At 41.4% G+C, this 19,563-nt stretch overlaps 2 protein-coding genes across 6 annotated transcripts in view; one reads left to right on the forward strand and one right to left on the reverse strand.

The window, feature by feature from the left end:
• The window catches only part of nau (myogenic-determination protein nautilus), a 62,411-nt gene that overhangs the window by 8,704 nt on the left and 34,144 nt on the right, over window positions 1-19,563 (reverse strand). Inside the window, exon 6 of one of the 4 annotated variants that reach the window (XR_006882908.2) lies at window positions 8,321-8,805. The exons of the other annotated variants lie outside the window; for them this stretch is intronic. The gene's annotated coding sequence lies outside the window, so the exon portion shown is untranslated. Of the gene's footprint in view, window positions 1-8,320; window positions 8,806-19,563 lie in introns of those variants that run through there. 4 annotated transcript variants of the gene reach the window in all.
• LOC124217781 (cathepsin L-like) lies at window positions 6,251-12,970 on the forward strand. Of its 2 annotated transcripts, none has more exons than XM_046623839.1 (7): window positions 6,251-6,366; window positions 9,317-9,427; window positions 10,309-10,461; window positions 10,643-10,852; window positions 11,229-11,434; window positions 11,868-12,019; window positions 12,211-12,970. In XM_046623839.1, exons 2-7 carry the CDS (start codon window positions 9,332-9,334, stop codon window positions 12,417-12,419), a joined length of 1,026 nt encoding a protein of 341 aa, XP_046479795.1. In that variant the 5' UTR covers window positions 6,251-6,366; window positions 9,317-9,331; the 3' UTR covers window positions 12,420-12,970. The 2 variants fall into 2 exon arrangements, with proteins under 2 accessions (XP_046479795.1, XP_046479794.1); XM_046623838.2 differs by lacking the exon at window positions 6,251-6,366 and adding an exon at window positions 8,779-8,912.

A 19,563-nucleotide genomic window follows, 5' to 3' on the forward strand; every position in this document is an offset into this window, starting at 1 on the left:
ACGAGGAAAGGCGGCAGGCCGTGTTACAAGGTGAAAAAGAACTTTTCAACACTTTCGTGGCTGAGCTCCGGTCCGAAATCTGTGTCCCATCGGAGGTCTAAAAATTCTTTGCGAAGGTTGTTGACCTTATCTCATATTCTCATCACTCGCTCGCTCCGCAGCTCGGCTACCTTAACTCATCCCCCTAAAACGTAGACTCATTGATCCCGCAGCGTCGATACGGATATTCCGACCAGGATTTAATAAAAACAAAAAACGTACATAGGGATGGATTTTTTTGGAGCTTGCAGAAAGGAGCCGGGAAAATAAGACCAGAACAAGACAGCGACCAATGAGAAGAAGGAAAGTTAACAGAGCCAGCTCTTTGATGTGCGTATTGTACTACTTTGAATCGAGATTCGAATACCGTCTTGAAAAAGAATCGAAGGATATTAGCCACGCGATCAAGGACGTGGCCCTTTCCCAGGTTCACCCGTAACGGGAAGCTCGTTAGTCCTATTTTGCAGAAAGCTTCCGTTTGAGCTGTGCAAGCCTAGAACTATCATCATTTCTGTCGCGCGAGCTTTGAAGAGGCGAAAGCTACTTACAGAGAGCCTTCACCTTGACTCAAAGGAATCTCGTAATGAAGCATTTCAAGGAGAACAGTTGCGAGGGGTGGGCCCGGTTCTTTGATGCGAAATGACGCGATGTCGGGACCTCCGAGAATTTGGGGAACCCACCGCCCACCTACCTCCTTTATGCCAATGCACCTTGTCGTCCCTGCCAAATCCGTAACGGGTTCGAGTCGACCTGCGCAACGCTAATCAAATATCAATTTCACCCCATCGACAACCGTGTGCGATACCCCGGAACGGAAACCGGTACGGTACGAATTCCGGCTCCACTAGCCGCGGTTACAGTTTCAACACCATTTCCATCCTCATTAGCAGGACGGTACTTCATCACATCGATATTTGCGCGCAGTGCGTGAACTTTGGGAGTGGAGAACCTTTCATGGAACTCCATGTCCCTCCACTCCGACCATGGTCATCCTTTTTCGCCTTCTTTCAATAAGACTGCGTCTTAAACGAGCCTTGGCTCGAATGGTCGAAGGCTATTATCGCTTTTTGAGTGGCGTAATAACCGGGAGGGTAAGTTAACGGCGCGGTTGAAGAGGTCGTCTGATGTCTCCGGGACTCCGGAGGTTGCATCAGGATTCGTGCACCGCGCTACAGCTTTTTTGGTCGGTGGTCCCTTTGCGACGTTCCGGTTGTATCTGAGTGTTGATCTAGACTAGGAAGTGGCTTGACGACGTAGCTTACAGGAAACGATGTTCATTAATATCAGAACGACCTCCTCCTTTGTGGCTCTATATACATGTACGGCGGTTGGAACTCGACCCCGTTGCAGTGTCGGTGTCTGGCTGAAAACCGTGAACTACGAACTTGGGCTAAGAAAAACTTACAAATATTCGCAGTAAAGTTTTAACACGAATCAGAGCGGAGCTAATTGCAGAATTATACCGAGAAGAGAATGCTGTCTCGTTAGCTGGGTGAAAAAATGTCGCAAAAATGCGACGCGCCCGCTCCAAACGCGGAAAGGTGAGCTGTGAAAATTGCGACGAGTCAAACGAAGATATAACACCGCGGGGACTACGTTCGAAATATCAAAACGAATGGCTCGGCACAGAGTCGAGTCTTGTTTCGCACCTGTCGCGGAGGTCGGGAGGGACAAAAAGATGACGGAAACAGTGCAGCAATGCAAGTCTGAATGAAATTCATGCGGTACACAAGGCTCGTCAGAAATAGCCAGTCGGCTTTTGGGATGAGGCAATGTAGAATGTATATTTGAAAACGGAAGTCTATCTTTAAATATAGGGTGTGCCGGCACACTTCGATTCACAACACTTGCTTGAATTATGACATGTTTTATCTACGCGCATTATGAATCATACAAGATGCGTTCGGCGGGATATCGCGTTGCGAGACGAAGGCGCGATAACTCATTCTCACATTAAACGCCTATTTCACGCCGTAATTCGAACACCCGTTATAACGCGGGCGACGTCGTCCCTTCGCACTAGGCATGTCAGATTTATGCACGATCGAGAAAAAAAAAAAAAAAAAAATCGAGGCTTAAAGTAGCCAGAAAAGAAACTCGTATCGTAGCTATGCTTGAAAATATCGCGACGTGAATTGATTCAGCCTTTTTAACGCACGTCGTGGGGAAAAAGTTTATACACGGGAGGAAAGATCGGCGAAACTTTGACTCTTCCTCAATTAGACGCGACTGTGTGATATGCTAAACTCGAGAAAGCCGGGAAAATTGAACTCTGACTCTCCTCGCCGAGGTCCGCTTATATTGAATCTTTGGTATTCCTGGCGTGAAATCAAATATTGAAGAGGCAACCCGAGAGATAAGAAGCCGGGTAGAAAATCCCGGAGTCGTAGAAGTGAACCTGCTGATTTGTTTGATTAAAAAATCAGAGCCCTGGAATGAAATCATTGGCGTCTAATTACCATTCTCGGATCTCCAAACACGCGTAAAAAGAAAATCCGATCCCGATCCTCCCGGCTATACGGACACCTCGTGCACATGTGCGTGTACCAACTCACTTAGTGATGCGGCAGGATTTATTTACCCGCACCTTTCCGCGTGTGGAAACCGATAGTCGTTAAGCCCAAGCCTTCGAGCGGCTCTTAAATACTGGACAAACTAACAAACCGATATCCCGAGTGTATAAACTCCGTTTAGCCCGGTTAATTGCAGAGTTCTATTTTTCGATGTTCCTCGCGGTGTTTTTCCTAGACTGTATCAATCAGCCGATTACCGGTTCTGACGATGGGAGAGAAAAGAAAAAAAAAACGAAAGAAAAGAAGAAAAAATAAAAATAAAAAAAAAATAAGGAAAGAAGGGGGATGGCGTCGAGAGACGTTCGAATAAATTTCCGCCACTTTTTGAGGAAAACTTTGGATATAATGGTACGAAAATAGACCGTCGACGGGGTTCGGGGCAGTTAAGGATACGGAGTAGGTACATCTCGTGGCGTCGGTGGAGCTAAACGATTTACAATTTCCACTCGGAAAAAATATCGCCTCATTGTTTGCTTAGGGCGTCTATACAAACTAACCGTCGCCCAGGCCATGGGGTGCGCTACAAACAATCCTCTCCACCCCCGCTCCTCCCCCATCCGCCGGTAGCTCCGCCGTTTTATAGCTCGCCGTTCCCCGTGTGACCACAGCCGTAACTTTTCTCAACCAAGTCTTCTGTATTCGTGATCCTCTCACGGGTTAGGATGTGTGTTTTACCTAATATTGTGCTGCTTTAGGGATGTGTCGGGTATACAGTCTGAATGAAAAGTTTCCAAACCGAAGGGAGGGAGAATTATAAAACAAAGATTGCTTAACAAAGTCAACCTCGTTGGACTTTGTGGATTTTTTTTTTTTTTTTCTTATTATCAATCTATCAATTCTAATTAAGAAATCCCGATCATTGAGAATTTTGAAAATAATTTTATCGTCAATTCTATCATAAAATTTTAATAAACGTATAGCTGATTCAATTGAGTACCGACACACAAACGAAATTCAAGCCAATTGGATTCGTGAAAATTGGATGAACGATACGATCTTGGTATCGAAAAATCATTGTAACAATTTTATTTTACCAAAATCATTTGTGTCACGTGAAGTTGCGCTAGACGGGTGCAAGCTTCGGTTGCTAAAGACCTGAGCTCACCGCGATTAGGCGAGCTCAACCTGGTGCTGGAGAGCGTATTAAAAGGAATCGAGTGAACGATAATCCAGACACCGCATGCATATAGGTATAACATATCGAGCGGAAACGTTTTCGTCGAGGATAATTTCATTCCTTGATCGCGAACAGCTGCTAAAGAATGTAGGTAGCATAGTTACGGGTATGTATAACGGTGGTAAAAAAAAAAAAAGAAAAACTAGACAAGGAGGATCAGTGAATGTAAAAACAAACGACCAATCGACGGCTAATTAATCCTGGCGCCACGATATAATGACGCGGCTGAGAGATTTCCGAGTCTCAATGTTTACACGAAATCAAAAAATCGGTGATTTTAATTGAAAGATAGTAAACACGGGTTATGGACACTCGCTCGGCAGCAGCGCGACTCGATCCGGTGACTTTTGATTATTTTTTCAAACCTATATATTGATTGATTGCCCGGGTTCCTGCATCCGGGGGTGGTGGCGAACGGGGGGGGGGGGGGGGGGACACGGAGGAAATAAAAATTAACGATAAAATCGAGCCTCTCGACTCTCGGTTGGAATCGTACAACGCGACGTCGTCGATCGGAAGCCTCGGGAGATTGATTTATGGAACTGTATAAGGTGCGTCGGCTGCTCACGTGATCATCGAGTCGGGGCGTCGCGACGTCAATTATTCCACATCGCAGCTCCCGCGAATTTCGATAAAAGACATCCTGGCTCTGTAATCGCTGGATAATGGAGCCGCCGCTCCCCCTGGGTTAAGTCAGTCGCTCTCTAGTCTCTACTCCTTCGGAGTAGAGAGGAGGACTCGCAGACAATTCGGATTAAGTCTTACGCGGAGCGGAGCAGCCGGCAGGCAATTACAACCTGCGAGAACAGCCCGCGGAACCCGGACCACTCAGGATTTCTCCGTTCCTTCGGGATCAGTCTTCGGCTCCTGCAGCAATGCCTTATATTATACGCGGACCGAGGACCACGAGATGGGATCCTCCGCTTCGCTGTGTACATAATTAGCGCACCCGAGCTCCACCGCCGAACGTACAGATAATCTCGACAAATTTATGCACGACGCTATCTATGCGCGCTTATACAGGCCCGCCTGCTAACCAACAAAGACAGCCAAACTTCTCGGTCACCATTTTGCAGCATTCACGGAGGCTCTGGGGTTGATTGCTGAATGGCGGGGTTTGCCGTTGGATGAATTTGACGAATTACCAAGTACGATACTGCGCGACACGTCGCAATAAAAAGAATCTCAATTATCGAGATAGTTATCCAGTAACAAGAAAATATGGTAGGTAGAAGCACGTTCTTGTAAGTGGAAAACAATTGAGGACCGTTCAGAAGCCTCGGTTAGAATTTTTTCCAGCAATTGTTTTGTAAATTCCGGTTTTTCGAATCTGTTGAGCGTGCGTAAAGTGATACATTTCCGACCGGCGCGGTGTAACGACCTTGGCGCATGCGCACTTTCGAGTAGCTCAATTTTCCGCCTAACCCCATTTTTACACGCTGTCAGTGGCACTTTCGTTGCTCTCCAAATCAAATTTCAGGATCTTTGTAAATGGTGCCGGTAGGCTGTAAAAATCAAGGATCATATTTTCGTAGGAAAGAATCACGGGCTGTGTAGCATTTATCGACAACTGCTATTGTAGAGACTCGTAACCGGACAAAAACGAGTTTCACGAAGCGTTAATTCGATCCGTCGAAGTAAACTCATATTTACGGTCGCTCTGCTGAGTGCGCTGCACGTTGACGGTTGCTTCTAATAAAGTAACAGAGAGCAGAAAGTACCACGCTTGGATAGTACGAGAATAGACGAATAAAAAATCCAGTCAAACATAAAATACACGAGCAAACAATAACTATAAAATATCCTGCTTTGAAATAATTCAACGATTTAACTTTCTAACTAACCATTAATCCGCCATTTTCCCAAACTCGCAATGCAGTTAAACGTTAGTTGGTAAGCCTGTAAATTCCCTGGATCTCATGGTTATAGTGCTCTACACTAAAAAGCAGGTTATTTTTATATAATTTTATCGAATGCTTACGATTTAGCCGAACGCAAAAGTCAATTCTACTGATTATAAAGTATGAACATCAGAAATGCCTGAAATCAATCGTTTCTCGTGCGGAAATTCAATATTTATTCTCGAATCTTCATGATTTTTCCTCGTCGTCCCTCTTTCAAGATATGCGTCAGCACAATATTCCGAGATGCATATTATTGGGGAGCCAATTCATTTCACTTGACATTTCGCTCGCCATAATAATTTCCCTGTGTAACGGTCAGTAATACATCTAATGGTCACTGTGATTATCCAAGTGAGATAATATTGATAAGAAAATGTTTAAATTTTCCTATTCCAAACCAAATCAAGAATGGGAGAACAATCCCAGGTAGTGAGCGTCTCGTGAGAATGATTAGACATGGAGGCAGGAGCAATAGATAGACTAGGTGACCAAGTCACATGGTTTCCTGTAAAATAAATTGCCCAATCGTGTGACTCGATATTCGCACTGAAGTCTGTCTTCTCGATACCGCGTTGAAGTAGGAAGTCTGTAAATACTGCTTTGTGCCAGTCGTTAAGCGAAGGGCACGTTGAGCGGACGCAATTTGTGCATAAAATAGTAATCACGTAAATTGGTGAGTTCGAACATATTTATCTAAAATCTAAATATACTTCAATTTATTCGATAAATACTTGGATGTCCTGCTGTCAAATTATCAATTTTCCTATTCCCTTAATTTATATCCGGGATACTCTCATGCTTTCATAATAGAAAAAATATCGCAACATGGACAGATCGTTTAATATTGATAGCAAAATTCAACTTGCGAAAAGTTTGTGAAAAATAATCCATAGTCTTCAAAATAGTAAAATTAAGTGAACGAGTTCCAGAGGGAGTCAAAATTAAAAAAAATCTTCCGGTATGATTTGATATAGAAGCCTTATTCTGCGAATCGATATTTCAATTTGAGAAAAATAAAATAAAATGAGATGTGACCCCACGATAAACTCGTTGGCATAATTTCGTCTACATAATACTTTGTAAACGGAATAATATATTGAAGACGATTTTTTTTCTTTTTTTCTTGACCTTGGTGAATTGTTGGATAATATTATTCTTGGATATGAAGGTCGAGACATCAAAACACTTTTTTTTTCTTATTGTGTTAACGTTTCAGCCCTGATGGGGACTCGGAACAATTTTATTTAAATCACAGCTGTTCCTTCTGATAAAGTTGCAGAAATGCTATCGGTCTTCAACCAATTCCATCCGAGATTACAATTCACCTCTGAAATAGAGTTTAATCATCGAATCAGCTTTCTGGATGTTCTAATCATTAATGATAACCAGCTCATCAAAACAGATTGGTTCCATAAGGCTACCTGGTCACAAAGGTATTTAAATTTTCATTCTCATGATGAAAAATTAATGATGCATCTGTTGCACAAGTCGATCAAAAAAACTTTATTTCCATCCCATACGTTGCGGGTTTGTTTGAGTCACTCAACAGAATATTCTTTAAGTATAAAATCCAATTTGTGGGTAAATGTGCACATGATCTATCCTCTATGTTTGATTCTGGTAAGGACCCCTCACCCCCGGGTATGCGTTCTGATGTAGTTTACAAAATTCCCTGCAACCAATGCAACATGTCCTACATAGGTCAAACAAGTAGGCAACTACACACCAGGATAACCGAACATAAACGCAATATCCATGAACACGAGGATAATTATACTGCACTAACGAGGCATGCCATCGATTTCGACCATTCATTCAATTATTCTTAAGCCAGCATTATTGACGTTGAACCATTGTATTACAATAGGTTATTGTTAGAAATGTGCAATATTGTTGCACATCCCAATTCCGTCAATCGAAGACAAGATATTGAACATCTGAGTATTATTTACACCTCTGTGATACACCCAACGTGATTATCCATTATCGACTAAGCTTGCTCTCGATTTTACCTTCTTAACAAATTTTGGTTTCCATTTAACCCGTTCACTCTGTGTTTGCTCTGATAATGATCGATATCGATCTCCCCCCACTATACACTGGACGTTTCACATGTTCAAAAGTGCTTCAGACTCAAACCTAAAACGTTCGCTGTGTGTTTTTATTAAATGAACAATAACGATGAATGTTTGGGAGTTACGTATCGCGATCGCAGTGTTTTTTTGTTTTTTTGTTCTTATTCTATTATTCGAACGCATTCACTACATACTAGTGGTTCCTTTTCTTCGTGAATTGAAATTGTCAGTCCACACCAGGTAATTCCTCTCATTTATATTTGCATAAACATCCCTGCTTATTATCTAAACCATTCATGTTTAATTTTGTTATAACGGAGTTGTACATTATTTTATTATTTCTGTTCGTGACAGATGTTTTAAATAAAATTGTTCCGAGGAGGGCCCCTATCAGGGCTGAAACGTTAACACGGAATAATATATTGCCGTGATATCAGAATTGTTCATTGTTACAATAAAATAATATTGACCCATAATTGTTGTGTATCAACACAATTTTATTAATATAATTAGGAACTATAATTGGTTTGATACTCAATCTTCAATCTACACATTTTTTTACGGTTGGGATTTCCATGTTAAATCGATCTATCTAACAAGCAACTATTTCGAACTCTGAAAAATTGTACAAGTAAGCCAACGCAGAATATCAGCATCACTACTACAACAATTCAAATTCATAAACTGCTACGAATAATAATACTGTAACCTTGTAACCAAACTTAATATACTCAACTTGCGAGTGTATAATTAGGTGTTTTCTAAACTTCTACTCAACGATTAATCGCAAAATAAATACCCTCACTCCACTAAAGGGTCGTCTGGGACAATACAGATGATTGTTGATCTCTGGCCGAATGACCTGTAGCGGTTCATAATACGGTAATCCTAGAATCTTAATTCTAATCCAACTCTCTTCTGCCGTTGTAAACGTAACCGATACTTCCTTTTTTTCTTTCTAATTTCTCAACTCATCGCGTTTGTCAACAAAAGTTGTACCATCCTCTCGTTGTACGGTTGGCAGAACTCACCGAGAACTGAAAGTGTCACTTGGTTTTGAATCCGAATTATAAGACGGCGTAACGATACGAGTCGTTTGCTAAATCGTAACAAATAAAAAGAGCAAGGAAAATTGGCAGTTTCGGTACTTTCATCAAAGTAACTTATCGTTAAGCAATCAAAAACTCTTTAGATCAGACGTGGTGTGCCTGAGAGGCTAATTTTCGAAAATCTGTTCTAAACTGTGTTACGCCAAACATAAAAATTAGTTACCTTCGTAGGGATGTGTTTGGAGGAAATATGTAGAGGAATCTTTAAAGAAAACAAAACAAACACATGCTTATTATTTGTGACAAAGCCAAAAGCAATTAAGTGAACAAATTCTGAACGAACGAACTGAAACGTGATCGTTGTGCCTGGAAAGTCAGCCGCGCCTGACGGACGATTATTTAATTTCACAGCGTTCTTTGTTTCATGCGTGTTAATTGTCCAATGCGTAATTGTGGACTTCTCATCGGTGATTATTTATGTACATTATGATGTTTTCAGGTTAACTGCGTAATCATGAAGATTTTTCTCGTCTTTTTGGTGGGTGTGGTCGCCGTTAGCAGAGCAAGTATAACCATTGGCCTTGTTAGTGAAGAGTGGGACAAGTTTAAGGTGACGTATACGAAAGTTAATGTGATCTATCACCTTGCGATTTGCGTATATATATATATATATATATAGAGTAAATGAGCCAGTATTCCGCCATTTTTTTTTTTTGTTTTTGACCTATCATTAGAATTTAGCGTAAACTGCTGTGAGCATAAAATTCTTCGATTGACAAAAATTTCTCATTTATTCCAAATTTTTCATCATTTTTTAGCAGTTTTCGTAACCACATATGTTTTAACATAACTACTTATAGTTGTTTCGTAGTTTATACTTATACTTTCGCGATTGAATTACTTTTTTAATAATTGAATAGGTAATCGATTTATGTGATTAAATAACTGTGACCAATCACTGGGCCTATTTTTGAAAGTGGAGGACCAATAGCAAACTAATTTGAAACAATGCGAGACAACTTGTTGAGAGAAAAAACAGAACTTTCGACACGTCGCTGTACCAATATTCAGTAGTCCTTTGTATGTTAAATGATCTGCCTTGTTTCAAGTTATATCATCGGTACTTTACAAAGTTAACAAAGCTTCGTTTGAAAAAAAAAAATTGATCAATTATCTTGTCTTCACTTGTAATTGTATAACCAATATCTGATAGGCTTTAATTATAACGTAAAACAGTAGTGAAATGGAAAAAAAATTACTGACCCACCTTTATTGTTCTAATAGAAACCTTAATAATCTCTACTGAACGAAATTTTGATACCGAGCGGAATATAAACAATTTTGTGCGCTGCACCAACAATAAGAGAAACAATGAATATGAAGCTTATCCCTGTAGTATACCTTTCATTATCTATCTTCACTGTATTCTTGTTGTTAGTTAAGAATGTTACACAGCCGCCAACTTATAACATCTGTAATATTTTTGTACAGCTGATGAATAAGAAACATTATGAGGACGATATGGAGGAAAATTTCAGAATGCACGTATTCATCCACAATAAACTTAAAATTATGAGACACAATTCCCTGTATGAACACGGCGTTGTTTCGTACAAATTGGGACTTAACAAGTACAGTGACATGGTTAGTGCTCTTCTGAGATATCTTTTTACATCATTTGTACATCGATTTTCTCTGCGGATTCGGTTATTTGTATACATCAAAATGTACATAAATTTATAAAATAGTATTACTTTTATTATTTCATCACTAATTTCAGTTGTTATTTCTTTACAATACGTAAGGCATGACTGTACTTTTACAGCTTATTCATGAATTCGCTGAAACGATGAATGGCTTCAACAAGGTTAGCGACGTACTAAGGCAAGTAATCATGGATGAGCTAATCAATACCACTTTTGTCCAACCTATGTATGCTGAATACCTCTTCAAATCTGTGGACTGGAGAGAGATGGGAGGTGTAACTCCTGTGATGGATCAGAAAGACTGTGGTTCAGACTGGGCGTTCGCTGCAGTGAGTTCCTTTTTTGTAATCACACATTGAAACCATACCAGATGAGTAAAAGAAATATGATATAGCGATCAGGAAAGGGTTAAAATACGAAAAGCAATTGAGCCGGTAAAGAATTATAATTAAATATTTCATTTTTAATTAATAGCTCGACTATTACGTCAAATATTTTTTCACCATTATTAATGCTTAATATTCAATCGTACCTGCATGCAGGTTATTCCTAATTTTGTGAAATACCAAGAAACAATTTTAAATAATACCGTCTTAATGAAAATGAAAAAGAAACATTTTTAAATTTAAGGCATTAACAATTTTTGGAGTGGGAAAGTTGTCCACAGTTATTGCAGTAAACATTTTATCAAATCTAATCATGCAGACTGGTGCCGTGGAAGGTCAAATCTTCAGGAAAACGAAAGAGCTAGTGCCTTTGAGTAAGCAAAATTTGATCGATTGTGCTGGCAAGTATGATAGCAATGGATGCGAGGGTGGCACGATGACCGAAGCCTTCGAGTACATTATACGGAACAATGGGATTGACACTGAGGAGAGCTACCCGTATGAGGGAAAAACAAATTCGTGCCGGTAATTAGAATGACGATAATTGATGTGATTCAAGTTCTCAAGCTTTAAACGTATGCGTGCTGCTGTAAGTTTGTACTACCATGTTTTCATTTCGAGATGAGTCTTTTTTTCTCTTAATTTCTCGAACTGATTCGGGTGAGTAAAACACCCGATGCCCCCGATGACGATCGCTAGTATGAATCAAGGAAAATTTGATAAACCTGTACCAATTTTACAACGTAAAATAATTTCAATATTACAAAGAACGTCGCAACTCTCGTTCACTCTCGATTTTGAACGATATTTATTTTATTGCAAACAAAAATTATACCGTGCTTTTCTGTCATACGGATGCAATATGCGTACGTAAGATCGACCTGCGCATGAAAAATGTCCGTAACGAGATTTTTTCGGGGAACTAATATTAATTTACAAGTGCACTTTTCTATCACAGTTACGAACCTCGTAAGATTGGAGCTACCAGTTCTGGCTACACGTATATTAATCGGGGAGATGAGATAACTTTACAGGAGGTTATTGCTGTCGACGGCCCAGTTGCTGTTGCCGTTGATGCTTCCCATGCAAGCTTCCAGTTTTACTCTGAAGGTAATTGGTTGTTCATAATTTTATAAAAGAAAATTAACTCGAATTAATGAAAATTGGTACTGGTGAATACTTTTTAAAATAAAGAGTCAGTTGAATATCTCACGGTCATCACTAATGCCAAGTCGCGGTTTAGCTCACATCAGCTTCGAATTTCAATTCAACTCAGTATCGGAACATTTTTATTCCTTCAGGTATTTATTACGAACCCGATTGTTCCGATCTTGACCCGGACCACGCAGTCTTGGCCGTCGGTTACGGAACTGATATAAACGGCACGGATTACTGGATCCTCAAGAATAGTTGGGGTACTGATTGGGGCGATCACGGGTATATGAAGTTGGCCCGAAACAAGAACAACCATTGCGGAATCACTTCCTACGCAATCTACCCTCTTGTTTAATCGCAAACTGGAGGACTGAGGTGATGTTATTCATGAATATCTGGAAAAATAAATTGGGGATCTAGGCATGAAAGGGGAAGTACTGTGAATTGTTTCGAGTGTTTCCAGTTCAATACTGTCATGTGGACATGTATTACATTGCTACTGGAAAAGTGATCAATTGCTACATCGTGTTACAGTTGTAGTCAGCCACTTAATGCACTCTGCGTGGCAGTGTAATACATGTGGACTCGATTTATTTTCTGGAATTATTCAACGGATAACACAAATTTCATGTGACGTTCTGGCTAATATCTCAAGGTTTCTATCTTTTTTATTAACATGAAGCGATAGACTTCATATTTTATATACTCGTAATTTTTAAATATTTTCGATATATAAGTATTAAGTAATAACCGTAGAAATAATCAAATATTATTTGTAATAAATATTCCAGTCCACGGACGGATTTTATCAATACGACATTATAAGCTAATGACACGTTTGTAATATTTCATATTTTAAATGTTAATTAATATGGGGAACTTTTAAATAAATTTTGGTAGATTTGATTTTTGTTACTCATTCATTATACATATATCACATTAATAACGTGAAATCTTTAAAAGTAAAATTTTTATCATTTACCACATTATCTAATACTGCGCTTTGGAATAATAAACAAATTTAATACAATATTATACAATCAGGTAATAATCATAAGACGAAACTTAAATTTACTATACTTTGACAAAAATCCATTTATCAGTATACGGGAGTTACGTCTGGGAATTACGAAATTCATGTCAATATCCCAGGAATCCGTAAGTAGGGAAAGATTTCCATTTGCATTAATTGAAATTAATATCCGACAGTATTGTTATTTCTATGAAAACGTTGTATAACTAGGAGTTGTCGTCGTTGTGGTTCGATCCAACAATTTCAACATTATGATTGACGAATTGGCTTGATTTCCCTCCTTCTCCGTTATTCCATAACTTCACGACTCGTAGAGCAGACAACAACATTTTCTGACAGTCGTACAATTCACAGAAGCAAGCAGAGTGAGTATCAATAACCTTGGTTGGATAGGTTTGTAAATTAGTCGTTTGTGTGCCGCTCTTGTCGACACGGTAAATCCGAGAGCGCGACTTCAGATCCCTCGAGTATGAAACTATAACGGTTTAGTGTTACCGGTAACGCGTAACTTGGTTCAGAGATATCGGATGTGTGGAATTACAGCCAGTTTTCCAAAGTTCCTGAGCGCCGATGTACGTAATCCCGATGCAGGTAGGCCGCGTATCGGATAAACGCGAAAGCTCGGGGGTGCCGCGGAGCTTGCGCATGTCGGAGCGATCCCCGAACGTGGAATAGGACAAGTTAATTGCGCTCGTGACTTCAAACGTTCCGGGCCAATTTGCGAGCTCCTTGAGCTCCGTCTTCGTCGTCCTCGGCTTGACGTCGCCACTCCGAGTACAACGACATGTTGATTTCACCTCATTAAGCCAAAACCGAGAAAGAGAAGGGCAGCAGACGCATTAGGGAACCAGGACTCGTCTTTTCCTAGTCTATAAGTACCGCTGCACTCTGCCGAGTGGTTAGGTATGTACACGTAAAGTAAGCAGCAGCCGCGTATTTTCTCAGTCTGCCTTGAACAGCTTCGTTCCCCTCTTTTTCTCTCCCTCTCTCTCTCTCTCTCTCTCTCTCTCTCTCTTCCTATATCCATCTGAAACTCCCGGGTTATCCCGTGTAATCAACCAAACTCGTCGAAGAGATGCTCGACGTAAAAAGGCTCAAACGACCGGCCCCAAAATTGGATTACTCCAGATGCGGGATTTACTGTTTAAAGAGGCCCTCGACGGTTCACGGTGCTTTCATTGATAATGCATCATGGGAAACAGTTTCACGCTAGGGAAGGGAGAACGTTTCGGTACGAGTGGTAACAGGCACAAGTCATCCGTGAAACTGTTGGAAAATAATATTTCACTCAAATTAATTTAGAAATATCACGGAGCTTTGACGTTCGAATAGAATTGACAGATCGAGGGTAATTTCATACTCGATACAGAGAAATTACTCATTTTCCGTAAGTGAAATCGAGCTCGGTTGGGAAAATCTGAGAGGGACGCGATGAAACGTTTATTTAACGAGAAGATTCGATCGGAATCGAGGAACCGCGATGTTTGCCTAAGTATTTATAAATGAAAGTTATCTCGAGGACTCGATTCCGCGGATCTGAAAATATGAGAACGCGAATACGTGCTGAATTATGCGCGAACGAATTCCCTCGAATATACGCATAGGTATTATTTGTTAATCCGATGATCTCTTCGCTGATACATGGCCATGGCCCTTGGATCTGGCCGTGGGAGTTTTGACGGGTACCCAAATATTATTTTATTTTTTTTTTATTCCGAAATCGAGAGGCATAATAATTAACGTTGCGGTGAGCTTGCATGCGGAGGCAGATAAGAAAGCTTCGAGGCCATCGCCGGGCGTTGTGGCTGAGGAAAAGACGAAATGAAAAACGGTTGAAAAAGGATGAAAGGATGAAAGGATGAAAGGAAAAATAAAAGAACTGCACTTAGCGTTTGAAGCCTCGCAAAATTTCAACCGTTGATATATATTCTCACGTATACGTGTATGTGTTTATGTATATTACATATACGTATACGTAAGCTCGCACCTCGAAAGTGCCATAAATTGTTACGCCACATTGGTTTGACGCATCGCTATACAAGCAGCAGAAGTTGTAGCTGTGACGCCATGTACACAGGACTTAAGCACAACGGAAGCCAGGCCAAAATATACACACTTTGCCGAATTTAAATATTTAAAAATAAAAACACGCGTTTTCGGTACCCATATGAAGTTTGAAATGAAAAACCGTTTGCAAATTCGTCGGTCAACAACGCGGTGAGACGCGTATTTTGCAAGTTTAACGGACCCCGAGCGAAATGTTTGTGAAGTTATTTAGCTGTAGATTGTCTTCGAACTCGTTGCGGGAAAGAAATTATTAACCGTTTACTCTCCGCCTCCGTTTGTTCGGATGATTGATCGAATAAAGCGTCGCACCGGTACGAGTATAAATCTTTTCTACCGAGGAATTGCAGTCCGCGTTCACCGAGTTGTTGACAAAATAACTTTGCACGCTGTTCGGGATGAGGAAAAAAAATTAGCCAGCGAACAACAGTAAAATGTGTAATACAGCAAGTGCTCGACTATAAGTGGAGTAAAAATGAAGTCGAAGAAATTGTTGTGCTTGTTTTTAACGGATCCCTGACGTTTGAAGCTCGGGAGCTTTTGCTGCGAGCTCTGGCGAGGCTGCTCGGAGCTTCTCTTTTGTTTAGCTGGTAAAACGCCTTGTTACAATACTTGCGCAAGCTTCTCGGATCGAGCTTAAAGTAGGTACTCTTACCTCCGGCTCTACGTATGTGCACGTGTACACGGGGATAGGTGCACACGATGCGATTCGTCGTCTCCGAGAGGGTCTCTTGCATTTTTTAAAACCAAGTAAGAACCGTGAGGTTCGGATGCTCGTTGCACATTTGCTAATACTGTAACGCTCAAGAGCTTGAGCAATTGCTGGATTAAAAATGAATAATTCACTCAGCCGCTGCTCCAGCGGCATAAATTTGCCCCTGGAGTAAATTGCCCGTACATCTTTCAAAACTTCTTTCTCGCCTAACTGCAACTGCTGAAATTTTGCGCATCGTTTCAACTTGCCAGCTCCGTTTGAGATCCGGAATTCGGTGTTTCGTATCCGATCGAAAACGTAACATGGAACCAGAAATTACGAGTTACTGACAAATCGATTATTTCATTCCCCCTGTTACAATTTTTTACCCTAACGATTAACCCTTTGAGGGGTACATCTTTCTACTGAACAAATTTGACAAATCTCAGGTGATCTGTAAGCTGTCGTGGTCGCTGATTACGATCCTGAAGTCGGAATTACGAAACACAAAATGGCGGAAAAATATTCTGAAATAAAAATATGTATTAAGATTCGTTACAGAAAAATTGATTTTTTGGCCGTTGAAAGGGCGAGTATTTTCACGTTAATTGTTTATAACAAACGTACAAATAAATAAATCATTGTAATTTTGTATTATATTTTAATGACTCGCGTATACCAAGAGTCTAAAAAGTGTTTACGTGCGTATAAAAAGTGTAAAAATATATTAGAAATATGAACAAAATTGAGAATTACAAACTGCCCCTCAAAGGGTTAATTGATTCTGAGTGACTAATTGTTAACGCACGGTGTAAATTGACATTTTTGTATCGCCGTGGAAGACGCCGCAAAATAATCCGGGAAATCTAACTCTTACAAGTTGGAGAGATTTTCTCGTCGTCGGTTGACGTTTACCGCAGTTTCCCTGCCTCCGGGGCAACGGTATGGAAGCCATTTTGAAATAACTCGTGGGAAATGAGCCGGATCGAGCAGGCATTAATTAAAATAATCAGGGTTTGCACTAGCCGTGTTCCACGGTTGAACAAATGACTTGGCACCACCGCGCCTCCACCCTGCAACTGATATATCACCATCCCTATACGTTACTACACTCACACTTTTATACCGGCCGGCGGAATCGGCACACCGGGTAAAATTGCGAAACGGAAAAAAGCTGAGACTGCCGAATGATTTTTACTTCCCGTTCTTATCACGGGACGCTATTAAACGCGTGTAATTCTCGCTTTCCTTTTGCCCTTCCATTTTCTAGCAAGACGGAGGTGACGACGAGTCGTCGGTTCGTCGGTAGCAAATTTTTCCTAGTAATACACAACCCGGGGTTCCGCTTCACGGAGGTAAAAAAGTGCTGCCCGCAGGAGGAACTATTTTGTACGTTCCTACGTGCGACAAGCTTGACGTCGTGTATTTCGGACGGTTACGACTTCCTCCCGTCTCTATCCGGGCGGCGTCGCCGTTCGGTCGTGCACAACGGATTATACTCGCAGTGATAAATTTCAGCCCTCAACCTCCGAGCAGTCAGCCGGCGAGCGTCGAAGAGTCGGGCGAAAAAAATTGATCGTACTTGCGATTTAATTAGCCCGAGCCAAAATCTTACGCCGCATGCCGCGGTCGAAGATCGGCCGTCGTCGGAGCTTGGAAGAGAAGCCGCGCTTGCCGAGCTTGCGAGTATCTCAAGCACTCGCGTCTCTCTTCGTAATCTCTCCATCTCGCTTTACCCACGCATATTCAGGCATATCGCGTTTGTTTCCACTCATGTAATACAGAGGGAGACTGTCTTTCTCGACTAAATTATGCTCCACGCTCGCCGATGCCCAGGTATTCATTAACGCTAATTAATCCGAAGTTGTATTAATAGGTCATACTCGTGTATACTCCGCTAGTACACGCGCCGCTGCCTATCGTCCATCTAGACTTCAACCCGGCTCGCCGGATCTCCGTCTTGCTCCTTTTTCCGTGATATCTTCCAGCTTTCTCTCTCTATATATACCCGATGCTCTCGGCCATGTGCACGAGGACACTTTCCCTCGCGACCTGATGAAATTAAATTTCCTCTGTAGAAGAAATGAAATTCGTGCTGCCCAAAGCACATGGGAAACTTACTTTTCTCCCCGGCTCGAACAGGCTACGGTAGGTAAAATCATCCGGTCAATATATAATCCTGTGATTTCGAGTCTCGTATTACTGAGCGATGTGCCGTCGCAGTTTCGGTTCCGTAAAAATTTTTTGATCAAAGTGAAAATTCCAATTTTTACTCCCCAAAGAAATTTATGCACCGAGATAGAAGCCGCTGGGCGACACGCGTCATTCCCAGAGAAGTGTGCTACAGGCGTACCCAGTGTTAGTCTGTTGTGTCTCATGCTCGCTATACCCAGATACCCAGATACTATAAATATCACTCGAAGAATGTTTGCTTTTATTTTGATCCTGAGATTCCACGTCGCTAAACTGTCCTCCGATACGCTACCGCTTGTATTATACTTACACCTATGCACACCGGAAAACGACGAGTAGCGTAGGTCGACGTGTTGTACCGGTCAAAAGCTTCGGAGGGAGCTTTGCTCGGTCAGAAATTAATTGAACATCAGGTGGAGCGGCATTTTCCGATCAGGCTTTACCGACGCAGTCATTTATCGGAGTTTGAGAACTCATCGTGCTCAAGTGCTTTTCTTTCGCAATGTTTCACAGTCCGATCAACACTGTTCTGTTTTTTAAAACTTCAGCCGATGTGTAAACGAACCCTTCCGTCAGTGGAGAGAGTTTTATCGGTCCGGACTATATTTGTGTTAAATTTAAATACAAAGCGCCTAACGTTTGTTGTTCGGCGGAATTGGAGTCACCCTTGAGAGCGAATGGTGAATATGTTGGATGCTGTAGATTCGATGTGAGGTGAAAAAGTATTCGATTACCCTCGAAACTTTGAAGTGAGTATACGTGTACGCCAAAACGTCTTTCGAGTATTTCGGCATTGACAACAGTGCGAAAGTACAGTATAACGACGAACTAATATCGTTTGCAGCCGTTCTCTTTCTATAGTCTTTCCATGGAGTGTGCAATTAGGAAAGAATCGCGATCGTGCAACTGCATCCACGGAAGAAGAAAAACTAAGTAGGTAAACAAGAGTGAAAAAAGAGCACGAGAGCATGGCAAACATTGCGTAAAGGCTAGTTAGCGTTGGATTTGGCCGAGTCCCATGAGTTATACGAGTATCTCTGGTATGAGAGGCGACATTTTCGTTCTCGTATTCCGTACATTGAACGCTAAAGGCGGACTATGTAGCGGTGCAAATTTGCATCGCGGAACACGAACGAGGCCTCTTTTCCCAGCCAAAGCCAAAGCCAGAGAAACGTGCCTCAGCTCCGCGGCATTGAGTGTTCCCGATCTACGGGGTTGGAAAATCGGAGGAACCTCGCGTCGCAAACGAGGCTTGTTTTGGAACCGGTCCATCGTCTTTTCGCCCATTGGTTTTACGAAGATGAAACACGCGCTCGTTGCACGTGCAATCTGCAGCCCGCTTCATCGTCACTCGACAAGCCCGCCGTTTTACCCTTCGTCAGATTTTTGGCAGTTGGCGCGTTCGTCTCCCGCCGTCCAATTTATCCTCGTGTAATATTCGCGTCTTCGGCGGTCTCTCGGCTATCGTCCGGATGGTAATAAGAGATAATGACAAGTTCGTGCCAAGGCTACCTG

Source organism: Neodiprion pinetum, chromosome 4 (genome assembly GCF_021155775.2).
Source record: "Neodiprion pinetum isolate iyNeoPine1 chromosome 4, iyNeoPine1.2, whole genome shotgun sequence".
NCBI classification, from domain to species: Eukaryota; Metazoa; Arthropoda; class Insecta; order Hymenoptera; family Diprionidae; genus Neodiprion; species Neodiprion pinetum.